This window comes from Drosophila willistoni, assembly GCF_018902025.1.
Source record: "Drosophila willistoni isolate 14030-0811.24 chromosome 2L unlocalized genomic scaffold, UCI_dwil_1.1 Seg196, whole genome shotgun sequence".
NCBI classification, from domain to species: Eukaryota; Metazoa; Arthropoda; class Insecta; order Diptera; family Drosophilidae; genus Drosophila; species Drosophila willistoni.
Genome location: NW_025814048.1, coordinates 1,232,536 through 1,251,339, shown reverse-complemented (window position 1 = coordinate 1,251,339; position 18,804 = coordinate 1,232,536). Strand labels below are relative to the sequence as shown.

Below are 18,804 nucleotides of genomic sequence, written 5' to 3'. Positions count from 1 at the left end.
TTTAAGCTGCTGCCCAAACATTGTGTATCTGAAGCATCATCATCATCATCATCGTAATATCCATAATAAACAACTCAACGCTTTTGGCCAAAAACAAAAACATAACCGAAAAATACAAACGAATCTGCGAAACTTGATTACCTGTCGTTTGGGCCAAGTGACGATGACGGCTCTGGCCTCCCCAATCACAATCTTGTTTTGTCTTATTTTCGAAATGAAATTTTAAGGTGGAAAAAGTCTTCCGCTTTTGGCCAAAACGTTTTTTCCCTCGACTTATTGGAGATAGATCAGCGAGCAATCGGCACGGCTCTAATCACAATCTGCCTTCAATGTTCCATTGATTTATTGGTAAATTTCAAGTTAACACTTTACTTTTTTTTCTGTCTCTTGCTCTTCTCATTCTAAATTGAGTTATTTATACCTGCTGCCGGTCGTCACGTAGTTTTCCCGCAATTGCAACACGGCAACTGCCCGTGCCCCAGCAGGTTGCAAGGCATCTCTAAGAGAGGGCATATGCGATATATACATACATATAGAAGCATGTATGTACATATGTTAGATTTATTTTCCCGATTTTGGCAGTCTTTTTAATGAAGCTGCTGATTTATGTTCTGACAACTGCCAAAAGCTAATGCGAAAAAACGAGGAAAAGTCAATTCGATATGAGCAATTTTTAATTTTCAATCGAATTTTTAAATCGCAAATCGATTTTGCTTTGGTTAAGCTTAAACTACAGTTGGAATCGGTTGTTGATTAAATGCTTTAAACAATTCAAATATTTTAAAGTGCCTTATTTCAATTTCAAAAGCTAGAAACAATTCAAATATTTTAAAGTGCCTTATTTGAATTCCATATTTTGCTCCTGACAACCCACGCATTTTACTTAGCTACCTATTTTCCCTATTAAATGACATGCCTACATCTTTAATTTTCTACCCTTCCCTTAATCTTTCAAGAATCGGCTTCCCATAGTCTGTTCGCTTTGATCTTATTTTCCAGAAGATCTAACAAAAGTTTTATTAAACCAAAAGTTTTTAGATTTTTGTTTGGCAAGTGAAGATACATTCTCGATAATTAATCGATAGTCACACATAGAAAAAAAATCGTTTAAACGATAAAAACAGACACATCTTTTTATTTCCGAGAAACGCAAGTTTTTTCAAAGATAATTCCCATTATGATAAGGGGGAATATAAGACAAAAGTCGATTGTCCCGACTACAAAATTTGCAAAAGTATGCAAAATACATATCTAAATTCCAAAACATAAAATACTTAAGTCTCATTAGCTGCCTATAATTATTTCTAACAAATGGCAAAACGTTTATTTTTGAAAAACGATTAGTTCATTTGTAAATCATGTTGTTTCATTAAAAAGACTCTCTAAAATTTTTCCATCAGACACTTTCCAAAGCAGCTTCAAGCGCGTTCTCTTTCTCTCCATTACTTGGCCATTTTATGTTTTTTATGGTCAAATGAACATTGAGACAAAACACCAAAGCGAACTTGGCCAGTCGAGCATGCTTAAAATTGTTTTTTTTGTTTTTTCTTCAGCCTTTTTATATTCGTTATTAAAGTTAAAATAAACTTGACAAATGACGTCTAAAAATAAAAGCCAAATTGGTGAAAAGTTTGTTAGCTGGGAAAATACTTTTTGTGAAAATTACTCACTCACTAGTGAGTAAAAATCTACTAAGGGGGAAAAAAAAACTAAAATTAATAGCATAAAAACAAATATAATAAAACTATTAATTGGTTTTTAGTTACAGCAATTCATCCATGAAATGAGATGGCAAAACTAATGTCGAGGAGAAATGAAATGTTTCAATTTTTTCTTTGGTTTTCTTTGAGAAAGAAATGTGAAACTGATTTTAAGGTGTGGAATAAATTTATAAAGATTTATATTTGTAATTATTAAAAAGTTTGTTGAATTTATTTGAAGTTCGAACATTTCTTACAACTTTAAAATGGTTCTGAAATTTTCCATTCGTATCCTAAAATTATCTTAAAATGTTTTTATCATAAATTGGTTTTTGTTTAAGGGAATTCAATGTTTAAAAGTATGAAATTTATCACTCGGAACACTTTTTATCCTAAAATGGTTTCTTTTATGCTTCGATTTTTTGTCTCTTTATAAATAGTTTTGAATGATATTTTTAGAACTTTGTCTTTTATTATGACTTTGGCGTTATGCTTTCGGGTGCTTTATGTATTCCTTTTTCCTCCTAAATCGGCAATCAAAATGTTTTATTTCTATTGTATTTATTGTTGCTGCTCTGGCAAAACATAACTTTTATCAATGGCCCCCATAAAGATTTAACAGTATTTTGACATAAATAGCTCAGAGACAGAAACAGAAACCGAGATTGAGACTGAGAGGCACACAAAAGACCGCAAGCTAAACAGAACAAAAGCATTGAAAAATAATCATAATGAACATTAGAAATTCATAAATATGTTTTGTTACAGTTCCACAGAGTTTGAGGTTTTGTTTGGCAACTTGGGGACTTGATATTATTATTATTTTTTGAACAGATCATTTTAAACCTTGCCTAAGAATTATGTTCCATTATTATTTTTCTATGGCTATGATGATTTTAGCTGTTATTCTATTTCTTTCCAGTTAAACGACTTTCATACAGAATACGATTAAATGGAAAGGTATAGAAGAGATAGAGAGGCAGCTGGGGGAATGCTTGGTAGCACTTTCGAAACGCACAAATCATGGTCAGAGAGAGAGAGAGAAAAGAACATGGAAAATTCTATTACAATAGAATCAAACTTTGTCAACCGAAACCAAACAAAAATTGACTTTAATTACCTGCCAGTTGTTGCTTATACCCGTTAGAGTATTTCATGAAGCGGCATATGCAGCTTATGCAATTGTAAAGAAGCAGTCACAATAAAACATTTTCCATGCTCTAAATGAAGTATGAAGTAATTGAATGGGTTAAGCAAAAGCATATAAAACTCGAAAAAAGAAGCGGCTAATCAATGTTTTTTCGAAACATAGTTGATCATAAAAATACTTTGGGAATTATTTATTCAGTAGTTTGGTGCAGGATTTGATTAGGAATCGCTTTAAATTTTACCTACGATATTAAAATTGTTTAAATATTTAAGGGGGGTTTCTACCTTGTTGGGCCGAAAAGGCGCTTTTAAGTAAGAATTTTTTTTTGAGAAAAGTATAATAGATCAAGGAATGAAATTTTCCACAGTTGTTGAGAAAACTTTATTCTATGTATTAAATTTTTTTTCGGCGATCCGTGAAAATGGGGAGGGGTGAGAAATTTTCCAATGGCATCCCCATTTTGTCCTTATGGAAGTCCTACCGTTCGCAAATGAAGTCTGAACCCGAAAATGAAAATTTTTTCTTAATCTAGACATTTTTCCGCATCGCTAGTAGTAGAATTGGGAAAAAAGGATAAAAAATGAAAAAGTTATGAGCTTTTTTAGAAAAAAATTTAGTTTTTGCCTATTTTTCGTTACTAATTAATTTTTTAAATTAACAATTTCCAATATTTTTGGCCAATTCTACTACCAGCGCTGAACAATATCCTAAAGAAGATGTGTAAAAAATTTCATAGAGATTGGTTAATTTTTGCGCCCTGTAGGACTTCCATGAGATCCAAAAATGTAGTTTTGAGAAAAATACGTTTGAAAATTTGCTCCGGCACAGAGCGCTTGACACCACTCAACTTAACGGCCGACAACTTTCGTAATTTTATAGATTTCAACTTGAAATTTTTACACAGTATTCTTGAAACATTTACCTATCCAAAAAGGCAATAAAAAAAATCGTAATTTTTTATAACACAAGGTAGAAACCCCCCTTAATATTGAAACATTTAAGATATCCAAATCTTTGATTTTTGTTCAATGTTATCACAAATTAAAGTAAATAGTCCCAGTTGGCTTTAAATTTCAATTAGATTTCAATTCTATGTGGTATTCTGTGGAAATTCAAGTTTTAAAAACTTTATACTATTGGAACATATAAAATATAAGTATAACTCTTCGAGTGTTAGTTTATACACTTTTTGTAGTTCTCGTCCTTGATGAATCCCTAACTGAAATAATACCTGCAAACTTATGGAGAACTTTAAGAAAGTATAACCTTGTGGGTAAGGAAAAACTCAGTCACAGGCATTTTCTAGTCGTATCGAATTTTCTACCCCATCGCACATGACTCCCTCAGTTGACTAAATAGAATGAATGAATTTGAAAAACGTTGAAAATTCATTTAAAATCATGATTCAGATGCAGTTTAAAACAAAATCTATTAGATGAAAAAAGTGCATAGGCATGCGGTGTCTTATCAAAAGGCTTTCTCTTGGCTATTACCTTTTCAAATGGGCATCGACATTGATGCAGTCTCACGTTTACACACACACACACACACACACACTCACAGTATTTACGATCAAGTGTTATGTCCATGTCTATGGGTTTTGTCTATATGCCAATCGTCTATCGTCTAAGCTCTCTTTAATCGTCGGCTACTTCTTTTTAGCCTGTTTCCCTCTGTCTCTTGTCAACGCGGCGCATTTACCTGAGCTCCATCCCGAGCAACAGGAGACAGTGTCTACATTCTGACAAGTCATGCTTAATTATTATGATTATCGGATGTTTTATGCTCTATAATTGCCATTGGCAATCGTGACTTGGCCTTTTGGGCGTTATCATCACCACCATCGAAGGGGACCAGACTAACTTCATTCTTTATACATATGCTGACCTTCACATGTGTGTGTGCGAGTGTGTGTGTGTGAGTGTGTGTGTGTATGGTTAATTGATACTTGTAATTGTTAAGCCAGGCTCAATTCTAAATTGCTAAAAATTGCCTCTTTTCTTTGAGTCTCTCTATATATCTCTCTATCTTTCCCTCTCTCTCTCTTTGTCTCTGTGTGTCTCTCTAAAATAATTTATGCAATTGCCTTTGGCAATTTTAATGAATACCTTTTAGTCGCTAAGCCACACACACAATCCAGTAAGCTACCCAACAGTAGCCACAATAACAACAACAACAACAACAAACTCTTCATCTTTGCCAAGTTGTGGGGGGGAGGGAGATGGGCGTATATTAAAATTTATTATATAAGTCAAGTCTCCCTCCCCCTCCTCCTCCCCGAGCACGACTTTGTGTTTTTTTTTCCGCCCCGTATACACAATCTTTAAACATCTTGCGCACTCATCAACAACATTTCAAAGGAGTACATCAAAGTGGTTAGCTTTTGCCATCACAGATCTTTGTTGCAGATGAGCATAGAAGCTGTGTGTCGCTGCTCCTGCTGCTGCTGCTGCTGCTGCTGCTGCTGCTGCTGCTGCTGCTGCTGCTGCACTGCATAAAATCACAAAAAACTATCTAAACAGGAAACCCAACAGGCATCAGGTAGCCAGCAACAGCAACAGCAACAGCAACAGCAACGGCAACGGCAGCAACATTGTTGATGTCGGCGTCGAGTAAATTAAAACAAAACGTTGCCAGTTGCCCGTTGCCAGCCACCCCCTCTCAATCTCTCAGTCTCTCTGTCTGTATCTTCTTCACCATTATCTTGGAGGCTGTTTTAGATGTTTGCTACTACATACGAATATGTTTTTTTTTTTTCTTTCTAACCAGCCAGAGAGCCAGCCAACGGGCTGTTTGCTACTGTCTCGACTGTGTTTTGTTGCCTTAACACTTTTGCACAAATGTTATTATGTTTTATGCGCTTCTTTATGTTGTTGGCCCACAGCAGCAGCAGCAGCAGCACCACCACCAACAACAACAACAACAACAACTTTGATCGATTGTCTGGCTGTCTGTCTGTCAGGTAAAAGAACTGAACTTCAACTTGAGTGAAATGGCCAACATAACGTTCGTTTTTTGGTCTAGCTAACCTTTTACATAATGAAGATGCCACACCCACTCTTTGCAAAAGGCGTCAATCAGTAGCACACGTCTAAAATTATATATCTATAAAAGACTCACTCGACATCAAATAGTATTTAGTCACGCCTCGAAAATTAGATGAGTAAAAAAAAAAAACAAGAGAAGAATTGAAAATGCAGCTGCATGGATTTTACATCTAATAATTAACATTAACATGCCAACGATTTAAACAAATAAGTTGTAAATTTCCTGTCTAAAAACGACTACAGTAGTACACTGAGAAAAACTTAAGGAACTGAAACATAATTTAAAAAAGATTCGATTAGTGTGGAATTTCAGGCGTCTGAATAACAAACTGAATATTTTTGGTATTTATATTTTTGAAATTTCGTTATTCTAGTTTACATTACATTATGTAATGATGATAAACGATTATTTAAACAAACAAGTAACAAATAATTTTAAATAACTGTCAATAAATAAAATCGATTTTAAACCGTTAAACAAAGAGTGATAATAAAATCAAATGGAATCCCTTTGTCCTTTTAACAGGTCTTCTTGATTATCATAAATGACATATTGGCAAGAAAAAAATTTGTTTACCCTTTTTTGACTTATACTTATTATGACTTACAAATTATTTGGAGTTTTTTTAAGCTCATGTTGAAAGTCACAAAAATTGCCGAGTAGGTAATTACCCACTCGGAAATTCTCTGTAAATCACGAATTTTATGGTAGTATGTTTATTGAAGTTCTCCATTCCATGGGGTCATTCAAATTTTTGTTCCTTTTAGTAACAACGATCGAAATTTTCGATCGTATCGAAATTCTGAACAAAGATCTACAGCACTCTGAGCTTTGTGTCGTCGATTCACATAAAAAGATAGAAATTGTTGGGGAAATTATGAACAGTACTCGTGATTCCCAATTTACGAAGATTTGGCAAAATTGTAATGAAATCGCTAAGAATTTTGAAATTGAGGAAGCTGATTTACCAAGGAAACGAAAATTGCCAGAGCGTTTTCAAAATTCTAATTTCAACGGTTTTCGAATCTCCTGAAGATTTTTACAAGAAAATCTTCGAACCAATTTTCGACCAAGTGTATTCTTCATTGAAAAAACGATTCGATACTGATTTAGCTAGATTTTTTAATTCTCTGGAGAGTTTTGCTATAGGTCAATCAAACGATGTCAAAAAAAAGAACCCTTTTATAGGCGGGACTTCAAAGATCCTGAGCTTATAAATGAGATTTTTTTCTTCAAATTTTACGGCATAATTTGTTTTCACTACCCACTCGGGCTAAGCGCGTGCCGCCGGCCCTGCTAAAGAATGTTGACTGAAACCAATGAAACAGCCTAAAACATTAAATATATGTAATACTGAGTATAAAAAGTTTTGTGATAAGTTATTCTTGACAAATTATTTTTGTAATTTTTTTGTACTGAAAGTAATCAAAAGAGTTGAATAATGCATTTTATTGGTGACCCCTTGTGAATTTTTTATACTCCTTTTAAAGTTCTTTGTTTTTTTCAAACTTCAAAGGGTCTTAAGCTAAGGTCGTTGTCTAAATTCTGATATTTGGAAGCCTCATATATATACCTACAAATATCACCCATTCTTTATACTTAATTATTATTATTGTCACACCATCTAGAAGTTTCAAATGGCTCTATATTGGTCTATTGCAAAATCAGTTAAATTAAAGTCAATTCTGTGCAATAATTTGTTGTTCTCTGTGTAGACGATTGTGAGATTTTCTCTTTGGTTTTAACAATGAGCAGCAATAAAGCACTGCTAACATATGTATCTGCATATCTCTTGGATACATAGGAGAAAAAATTCTGAGTCATATAAGCAACAGGTGCACACTTCGAAAGCAACAACAGCTACAACAATAAACCTAGCAACTTCACAACGGACAGCCACAACGGCCAACAACAACAACAACTACAACTACAACAAGTTGGCCATAATCACAATAATTTTCAACTCAACTGGTTCAAATGAAAACAAGTAAACGAACAGCAATAGCAGCAGCAACAAAAACAAGAACAAATGTTCTAATCTAAGCAAATCACATAGCAAATTGATATATAAATTCCAGTAGAACTCTTTCACTTTGATTAAAGCAAAACATTGGGGAGCTCTTTTTGTTTCTTTCTTTCTCTTTTCTGTCCTTTTGGACGGCTTCTCTCCCACTGAATCATTCTCAGTTAACATTGACAGGCCAGACAGAAGAACAATTTGGGGCGCCCACACACAGACCAGCAGAAGAAAGACCAACAACAACAAAAAAAGAGCCAAACTAATTACATGCCAAGTAATTTTAATACCCCTAAAGAAGAAAGAAAATAAAGAAGAAGATGTAATGCTGGAACGAAAAAGAAAAAAAAAATGGTGCAAGAAAACAGTTTGAGGCCAATGGACTCATCCTCATCTCATCACAACCAAAGCTTGCTGCATGCCTCTAAATGGCAAGAAGAAGAGAAGAAAACATAACATCATGAGCAGCAGCAGCAACAACCGAGGAAAAAATGTATTCTCTGGACCTCTCTGAGTGTGGACTGTTTGTGCATTTGGCTTTGACCCAGGGAAACAGCTGCCATCACATATTGTCCAGAAAGCAGGAAGTTCTTTCCGATGGTCAAGCCTTCGTATTTATATGTAAATTGTGCCAAATCAATGCGATGATTAAAGAAATTGCTGAAAGGGAAAAATGTATAGACAACAAAAAATTAAGCAAGCATTAAAAGCCATCGAAAAGGCATTAGTATGCAACTCTCACACACTCACACACACACACACACACAGCGGCCATATAAGAGCGGCAACTGGCAACTGAAAAGAAAGGCCAGCCAACAAAACAATTTACCAAGTTTGGCCTAAACGGCCAGTGACAGTACGACCACGAGCAACAGTCAACAGCAACTGTTACGGCAGCAACATCCTCATAGCGTGCATTGCAACACGTGCGTTTACCTTTTTCTTTCTTTTTGTCCACCTGAAAGGTGCTTGGCCAGCAGGAGAGGCCAAAGCAGAGAAGCCAGGCCAGGCCAGGCTACCAGTTACTACCAACAACTAACTTTGAAGTTTTTCGCGCGAAATTTACTAACAGCAACCAACAGCAACAACAACCCGAGAAGAAGAACTGAAAAACGCGCGTGCGCAACATTTGCCACAAATGGAGTTATCAACCAAATGGGTCTTCATCGATAAAAATTGATGAAGCGCTTCTTCGGGGCAAAAAAGAAGCATCTCTCTCTCTATCACTCGCGTAAGACTGCAATTTTCCAAGGAAATTGCTTTCGCCTCGAGTGGCAAACAAACGAGCAATGAAGGCAAGAATGACGCATATGTTCCATATATAAAAAAAACAAAAACAAAAACAACGATGCGTGTTGTTGTTGTTGGCCGTTAGTGAAATCAATAATGATCCATCAAAACAAAATAATGTCCAAAGCAATTGCCAAAGATTCTGCCTTGCACAACAAACAGCAGCAATAACTTGGCCAAGAACAGTAACGGATTTACCCAAAGGTAAAAAAAAGGGCGCCCTATAGAGTCGAATTATATGCACATATGTAGCAAGAATTCTGAAAGGTTGTTCATCAAAGACAACATTTTTGTAGAGTAAAAACAATAAATATTTTTTAATCAATAACACAGGCCATGATTTTTGGTGACGTTAAACTGAGAGGTGTTTTTAACTAATTCGGACTGCATACTCAGTTTTTGTTCATCACGTCCAGATTTTGTGAAATTATGGGATCAAGGGTTGGAAAATAGGCACCCAAAAGTATACTATATAAAGTCAAAAATTGTTTTTCTACATTTTTAACGAATTGTAGAATTTCTTGTTTAAGAAAAATAGCTGTTGTTTGCCAACATTACTTATAAACAATTTGTTAGATTCATAAAATTACAATAATTTTTTAAAATTAACAAGTTGCAAATGCTTCGAATCCCTATAGCATACTTTTTGGTTCGAATTTTACTCATTTTGGAACCATTTCCAAAGTGTATGATAATATGCATGATAACAAAGAAACGCCTCTTCGATTTTATGTAAATTGCGTTTAAATCATATCTAATATATTAATAGCTTAAAATAATAACGTTTTGTGTATAATAACTTGTTTATATTATACTAGAAAATATTGAAAATTAGGCCATTTTGAATAATTCCAACCCTTTTTTTTCGAAATCCTGACGTGATGGGCAAAAACTAGGTACAGGGCCGTGATTAGCACCCTAAAATTACTATAAAAAAACCTATTGAACTTAGAACACTTTTTCATGGCCTTGAAAATGTCGGCCTGTGTAATTAGGGTCGACCAAAAAACTCAAATTTTGAGATCTTTAAAACTAGTTCGCATCATAAAGATATAATTCTTAACTAGCTCTAGCCTGGAAAACATCATTTTAGCAGCCTACAAAATCGTCTGATTCAGACGATGCAACAATCTTTAACAAATTTGGAAATTTCGTCACACCTTGCGTATACGTTATATATGATGAGATGCTACAAAAAGGGGCAGTTAAAATACTCCACAGCTGTTAATCCGGCACTGGCCAAGAGTCATCATCAGAAGCAACATAAAACAGACAGACAGACAGACAGTCAATACAACACAAAAAAAAAGTGAAAAGTGTCAAGTTTTTTCGCTTCTTTTGTTTTGAAATTTAACAATGTGTCTGCATTGTGTTTACTTTTATTATTTTAGTGTCAATGGAATTTGTCAGCTAATGTGCCATTCGATAGTAACAATCTCTGTTGGCCTAATGATCGGAGTCTGACATACAAAATCATTGAAGTGTCAATGCGAGTGGAGACTCTGTTGCAATATATATTTTTTCAACTTGAATACTTTTTAAATTAGTGTAATAAAGAGGGAGAGATACCATGAATTAGCGATCAGCGATCAGAGATCGACCCCATCAAAAGAGTTTCTGCGTGTGTGTATAATTAACGTTCTAACTACAATCACACAGTGATTGCCGATTGCTCCGAGTGGCTAATGACAAACTAGTGAGAGAGTGAGTTGAATAACCTAAACTCAAGAGTGCAGTAAATAACTCTGCAACGCAAAACAACAACAGCAACAACAGCAACAACAACAACAACGTTGCAACGTCAACGAAATTGTCATTTCAGAGTCTGAGCATTCAGAACAAGTTCATGGCATAATTGCCAACAAACAATCTCAGTGTTTTGTCTCACAGCAGTTGCAGGCAACACCTGACTCTCTCTCTCTCTCCGTCTCTCTCTCCTGGACTTTAACTACCATTCCAAAGTGAGGCATCATCATCATCGTCATTGTAGTTGTCGTTGCATCACCTGTTGCTGTTGCGTATTGAGTTACTTGCCGCCGCCCCGCAGGATGTAGCCAAAGCCATCCTTTGAATGTCAATTGGAAGAAGTTTCAACATATGTTGCTAGTCTGTCATTGGCGCCAACAGCAGCAGCAGTGAAAGTATAAACTTACCAAATAACAGTTGGCTTACGGAACTGGTATTTAAATACTTTATGCAACATTGAACCACAAAAAAAAACATTACTTGGAGTTTTTCTGAGTGGGTGTGGGTGTATCTACTAACAAATTGCTACCGTCTTGTGTGCACCAATTTCAAAATTGTTGCAAGGCAATTAAAAAAATTGCATGTACGTGCAACGACAACAACGGAGTAAAATAAAAGCGGTTGCAACAGGAACCAAGCGGCAGTAGCAACAGAAGAACTGATAGCAAAGATTATCATTTTTGCCAGCCTCTTCATTTTTCGTTGCAAGGCTCGGCCTGGCTCGGTTGTTGTTGCTGCTTCTGTTGCTCTTTCTATTTTGATAAAGCGCGTAATCGTAAAAACGCTAATGATACTATTTCTGCAGCAATGTGATGATTAAATGTTGCTGACGATGTTGTTGCAGACGGAACCCATAGCTAGATGCAATCATGGTCCAAGTTTTCGCTCTCTCTCTCTACGCTTAATTAGCGTAGAAAAGGGCGCAACATGCATCTGCATCGACAACATGGCAACAACAACCATAACAACATGCAACTTGCAACAAATTCAGATACAGGTTTTCTTTTCTGTGATCTGTCATTTGGCGGCAAAAGCAACAACAGCAACAACTAAAAATAGTTGCACACGTGCATGCATTTTCGACTATTAGTCGTAATAGCTGAATGCATCATAATTTACCTTGACATTTAGACCAATGTCTGTGCGCGCATGCCAAAGGTAATTGCCATCAGCAACAACAGCCCCAAACCACAACAACAACAATTATGCAAAATACTTGCAGGCTAACACGCCTGCATTTTTGATTAGCTACAAAAAACTATTTATAGTCTAGCAATATATACAAATTGTTGGCATTCCACAACACAAATTGATAAGCTCACAATCCCGAAACAGGTGATCATCCTTAACGAAAAAAAAACCCATCAAGGTCATTTGGCTTATTGATTTTCATATTCTCGATTCTCCAGAGAATTTACAGAGGCAGCTGCTGCTGTTGTGGGGCCTAAAACGAAAATGAAAACTGAAAGCCAAAGCCATGTTGCCGCCGACGCATAGCGAGATCGAGCAACCTACCGAACCGAACGGCCAAATGGTTTTTGTGGGTCTTTTATTTTTTTTTTTTTTGTGTGGTCGATTTTGGGTTATGTTTTGTGGTACAAACAGGTCTGACTCTCTGACTCTGACTCGGTCTGCGGCTCTGTTGGCTCCAACAACCTTTAAAAGAATGCGGACTTGCCAGTACGTAGTAGCCGACAACAACAACAGCAACAAAATACACACACTCGCCCATATTTACGGTCGGCGAATAGAATGGAACAACGAAATTCCTGGAGAAACTAATAACAAAGCGCCGCAGTTTCTATACCCTTTGCCTTAGGAAACCCCCACAAAACCCATCAAAAAAATCATAGGAAAAAGTCATGTGGTAAAGTGAATGTTCAACTTGTGATAGACTTTCTTTAATAGAAGATTTCTGAAAGTGTCAAATCATTTAGAGAGACAAATGAACACTTCTCTCTTTGCTTGAGAGTGTAATGTGTAAAAATGTGTAACAAACTGACCAGAAACTTGCCACATGCAACACAAGCTGCAAGCTGCACAGCTGTGTGCCAGGAATTTCAGACAACTATGCCCCCTTTCGCAAAAGAACACTCTCCTATAAGAGATTCAACAGCTCAAAGCTGCTGCTGCTGCTGCTGCTGTTATTATTAATAATCAAGCAAAATATAAAAAAAAAGAAAAGGCATCTAGAGAGTGAAGGCAAATTAAAATAAAATTAAGTGTAGAGAAATATGTGCAAGCCAAGACTAGAGAGACAGGGCCAAGGGAAATAGTTTAACAATCATAGTCAGATCCCCAAGTTCGAGTCACGTTTTGTAAAGTCAACTTCATCCTCGTCGTCGTCATCGTCGTCATCGTCGTCGTCTTGGCCGTTGTTACAGTGATAATGAGCCAAAAGGTTTAAGTTCTTGGAATTGCGCCAACTGACTGCGCGCGTCCTTGAAACTGGTTTTTAGCCCCATAAACAAACCAATGGCCATTGCATTTACTACTAATACTCACTCTCTACTATTAGCTAGTAGCTACTAACTAGCTAGGCAGTTAGGTAGCTGGCTACTACGATCCTGCCAATGCCATTAAAATTTTTACACTATTAATTAGAAGTCAGTTGCATACGAGGGAAATTTACGACAAGTTCTTTGACTATTCAAGTAAATGGTATGAACAAATTTAACTGCCCTTTGAGGTTTTCTTCTATCTCATTAAGGGTCAAATTGCATTTGTCGTGTCTAAAAAGTCCACTTAAGATTATAGTTTTGTTAGAATCTACTATTATAGTTAAAGTAAAACTTAAAACTCCCTAAGAAGCCAGTGGGTGATTGGTTATTACAACAAAAAAAGGGTTTTGAAATAGTTATATCACAATTGAGTAGCTTTCCTCAAAAGATTTATCAAAAAGATTCAAAAATCTGAACCTGAAAGTGCATAAAGTTCAATAAATATAAATATGGAACTTCTTTATGCCTTTTCATGCTTATTTTAAAATCCAAAATCTAGAAATTTAAATGTTTTCTTAATACCAACAATAAAAAGAAGAAAAAAAATGTCATTTCATTTCAAGGAGCCTAACTAAAATAGAAATATTAAGAGACATCTATTAATTGCTTAACCCATTTTGGACCACTGTTCGACTTTTCGAACAGCAAGTTTTGTATGTTGTCGAAGATTCTGTATTTTATTTGACTATATTTCAATCAAAGGGAACTATATAGTTAGTTCCACAAAAATTACATTGAATGAACCTTCAAATCCATTTTTTTAACCAATTTTATTCCAAACTAAAACAGGCAGAATGTTTTATTTTTTAAAAAAGTCATTTTGCAACTTAAAATCAGCTTGGTCCAAAATGGGTTAAGTAGTCCAGCAAAACTATGATAAAAAGGTCTTTGAAAAGAAAAAATATAGCATATGAAAACCCACTAAATTCAATAAATCAATTTTTCTATCTGTTTACTACTTATGCACTATATAAATTACTCAAAGATCCGTGCAACAATTTGTAGTATTTCCCAAATATTTAGTAAAATTATTACCGCTCAGGCAACATTTTTCATTTTCGCAAAACTATTTTGTTGCACAATCGAGAGTTGCTCGTTTCTATCTTATCTGTCTGTCTGTTTGACTGTCTGTTTGACTGTCTGTGCCCAAAGCAAAGAGAGAAAAAAAAAACAATTTTACACCAAAAAACTTTAGCCAATTCCTGTTGAAAATTTGACGCGCCTGTGAGCGAAGCAATTTATGTTAATTATACGCTCCGTTGAACGAAAAAAAAAAGAAGCAGGGAATATCGAACAAAATTGCTGGGAAATTAGGTTTTTAGGCCTAAGCAAAAGTAAGCAAATATTTTGCTCTATTAAAATGTATCTTTTTCATTTAAAAGCTACACCATTTTAACTCGTTTTCCATCGTTTCTTCAATTTTTAATTGCAGCACTAATATAGTATGCGTCTCTTTAAAACACACAAGGACAAATATATAACCGCCCAACAGCAACAACCACAATCGAAGCAAGAGGAGAAGCAAACGCATCAGCGTTTCAGTCAAGAGAAATCAAAGAAAAAAGCAGCAGCAACAGTATGCGGCAACAAATTCAACAAAAGTTTATCAACAAACAACACATCGTTGATCTCATCGTCTTTGCCTGATTTGCATGACAATTCTGTCGTCATGATTCTCAGTTGCACCACATTGGCCAGCAGCAGCAGCAATAATAATGGTGGTGCTGAAACAACAACAACAGCAGCAGCAGCAGCAGCAACATCTGGCGGCGGCAACACCAACAACTTACAACAGCAGCAGCAGCAGCAACCGTTACGCACAGCCACGCCCACATGCCTGTTAAGTGGTAGGCAAACACCATCGGCCATATCGGTAATGTCGCTACAAGAGGCCACCAATTTACATCGCCAGCAACATCAGCAGCCAACCATCTATGTACCCATGCCGCAATATCATCAATATGCCAAACGTCTACAGGCCAATTCCAGTAGTTGTCTCTATGAAAAATCTAAATTTGAGGGTGCTGATGCAAAACTGACACAGAAAACAAGTGGTAAGTAACACAGACTCCTTTTTATACCCTTACAGAGGGTAGAATGAAATAACTTAGTGTTTGTCTGTCTGTTTTTATTCAAAGTTGTCTCTAAGATATTGCACGGAAATTTCCTTTTTGAGTTTTTTGTTCTTTGGAATCAGGCAAATCGAACAAAAATTGTACAAAAGGCATATTCCATATAAATCTCCATTTATATGATTGGGTTAGCTATCTACAACACAAAGAGAAATGAAAAGTATCTTTTTCGTTTTATAGTTGGTAGATTTTTGTGTTTAAAAGTATCTTAGGACGAATCTTAATAGCTCACAAGCTAAAGGTAGAGTTAAAGCAAAATTTCAAGTTTAATCGCATGATAAGTTTAAGTTCTAGTTTTTTTAATTCGGCATTTTAGTTGCCTTCACAGACTTAAGTAATTTTAGATCAAACATAAGTAAAATCTAGTACACAGAAAGTGAGTTTTAATAGTTGTAAAACTTTTTGTTAGCTTCTTAAATAGTTATTCTTATAAACCCCGCAGCAATTGTGGCAAATAGCTGCAATCTCTGAACTCCCAGTGGCAATCCTTTGATATTTCCTTTGTAAAATAGTAGCCTAAATCTTGATTCAAGCACAATCTCTTGGCCAGCCGGCTTGGAGAATGAAACAACAGAATGTTGTCCGTTTGCATCATATTCTCGAGATTGATAAACCAAACATAATTCGTTTCACACACATTTCTGAGGCGCAACCAATGATGATCATTGATCTGCCTTTGCGTATCTATGTGCCACATGCTGCAATTGCTATTGGCACCCAATTGGAATTGATATGCGGCCTCAGCATACAGATAATCTCGTTGATGTTGCAGGCACAACCAATGACTTTTGAGTAGAGTTTGCAGTGATTGAGGAAAACTTAAGAGCATATTTTCCAATTGAATGTTCCACATTTCCGGCGGCTGCTGCTCGGCACGTTTTAATTTTACAAGATTTAGCACAAAATGCTGATAGAGAACGCTTTTCGGAATGCCAGATGAACGTCGCAACTGCCAATAGAAACTCTGCCACAGGAGTGACTTGAATTGATTTGTTGGAGTCAGTTTTAGTTGTATATCCTTGATTTCGTCCATACTCTGAGGCCAGCGCACATTCCAAGCCAATTGTTTTTGTTGAGCAGTGTTAAGTATCCCAGAAAGTTCCTCTGTCCAAGCATTAAAGTGCTCCAATGAGTTACTCAAATGATTTACTACTTCATTCGGTAATATAATCATTGCTCTGGCCAAATTTAAAAGTGAAATGAATCCGAAAAGCTTAAGAACAATCATTTTAATTGAATATAATTTAATAAACTGTTGTATAACTTCCCCAATCGCTGATATTTATAACTTTGAGTGTAGGAAGTCTTTTTCCACAAATATAGATAAGGCAATATATTGCATCTTTGAGATACTTTTGGGTTATCTGTTCGAGGGCATCCCCATGAATCGATGAGGCGAATGCTCGCATCCAACTTACCCATTGCCTTTGCCATTGATTTTGTTTCTACCTTTCTTCTCTTTCTTTTCTATAATTTGCTCATGAAGGTCATTTGCCTGACTACACTTTGGTCACAGCCATACCCGTTGTGGTCCTGGATGATGAACAACAAAAGGTCACCCCAACCGAAATGAACAGCAAGGAAGACACCTCCAAGTCCTCCAACTCCACTTCCTCCTCGTCATCCACTTTATCTACAACCACACGAAATGGTAAGTACTCTCTAAATAAAGACCTTTTAAATTGATTTTTAAAAATATTTTGGCCACGTGTCGTGCCCGCAAGATGGGAATTTATGGGATAAAGTATTTCCATAAATTATACTTGTAGCTAAATATAAGCAATAAAAGCAATTTAAAATTGAGTTCTACATGGGGTCGATGGAGAAATCACTTCCTCTCCGACTGTTGTGACAACCGCAGGCAATTGTCATCGATATGATGACAGTTGGGTTGAGGAATGAGTATATATACATACATACATACATATATATATATATACTTATGTGTGTATTTACACAAAGCACACTCCAAAATACCGTATTGACCCGATTTCGCATCAATGCCCACCGTCGTTGCACAGTGGAACATTTTGAAAAATTTGTTTCGAAGAGTTATAATTTTTACAAGAGGTCTGCGTACTTTTCGTATACCTTACCAACAGATTGAAATAATTTGAAATTTAAGATTACTCGATATAAAAAAACGCTATAAAATCGAATCTAGAAACTAAAGAAAAGTTAATACTTTATTTGGTTTAGTTTTAACCAGTGATTTTTGTAAAACGAGCCACTGTGCATTGTCATTGTTGTAGTTGTTGCTGGTTGTCATTCATGTTGCTGATGACGGGGAGATGGAACATCGACGGCAGCAACAGCAACAGCAACTAGGGTTTCATTTTCGTTTTGGTGAAGCCGCAGCTCGATCGACCAAGTGTGAAAAATCTGAGCATTAGTTGGCCAGTCAATTTTCCTACCTACCCCCAGCTACATTTACAGTTTGCGAATTGAAATATGAGCTGAAATAAATACAAAAATAAATCATATAGCAATATTCTTCTTCATCAATGTTAACGGTGCCCCCAAAACGATGATGATGATGAGGAGGATGATGAGATCGATAATCGAACAGAAAGCAGAGCAAAGAACAAGACTAAAGAAAGAAAGAACAAAATCAAATCAAATCGTATAGTATCGTAACGTTTCGAAGAGGAACATGTAATCAGCGATAATCCACACAGTAAATGTTCCATGCGTGTTCAGAAGGAGATGGTGAAAAACAGAAGGAGTGGAAGAATAAATCCCATACATATTGGATCAGAAATTATAGCATTTACCTCTGACGTTTATTGATTTCTTCTTCGCTTCATTCTTTCTTCGTTCTCTGCTTTTTTCGAGGGCTGTCGATGAAAGCAATTTGCATTTCGATATCTAATATGATTTCTCTCGAGTATTGTTTCTTACCTACAAAAAAAACAATATGATATAATCAACACTAATTACCGACCCCCAACTTCAACTCCAATTCCAACTTCAACTCCAACTGCGACTCCGATTCCGACTCCAATTGCCATTGCCTTGGCATTCCAAGGCAGCTGCATCTCATATCATATGGGTGAGAAATGCTTTAGCTGCAAGCTCGCTTGCATGTCAGCCGGCAAATTGCAACAAAGCCATCTCCGACTTGTCTGGGGTCCGGAGCGGGGTCTCTCTCCCCCATACCATTCCGTTCTGCCCTCCTCTGTGGGGCTGGCGGGCATTTGACACCGTCTTGAAAGTTAAG

The 18,804-nt window shown here is 36.2% G+C and overlaps 2 protein-coding genes across 3 annotated transcripts in view; one reads left to right on the top strand and one right to left on the bottom strand.

Annotated features, from left to right (window-relative positions):
* The window catches only part of LOC6639715 (cell wall protein AWA1), a 42,165-nt gene that overhangs the window by 18,233 nt on the left and 5,128 nt on the right, over positions 1–18,804 (top strand). For both annotated transcript variants that reach the window (XM_047010005.1, XM_023181813.2), the window contains exons 2-3: positions 14,885–15,506; positions 17,071–17,235. In XM_047010005.1, coding sequence (XP_046865961.1) covers positions 14,897–15,506; positions 17,071–17,235 — 775 coding nt within the window. In that variant the 5' untranslated portion in view covers positions 14,885–14,896. The remainder of the gene's footprint in view (positions 1–14,884; positions 15,507–17,070; positions 17,236–18,804) is intronic.
* Positions 16,012–16,758, bottom strand: LOC26529312. The gene has a single exon (XM_015179000.1). It carries the CDS (start codon positions 16,756–16,758, stop codon positions 16,012–16,014), a length of 747 nt encoding a protein of 248 aa, XP_015034486.1.

What these genes read in the sequence shown, in the direction of transcription:
- LOC26529312 (XM_015179000.1), bottom strand. Translation starts at nt 16,758, where the DNA reads ATGATTATATTACCGAATGAAGTAGTAAATCATTTGAGTAACTCATTG.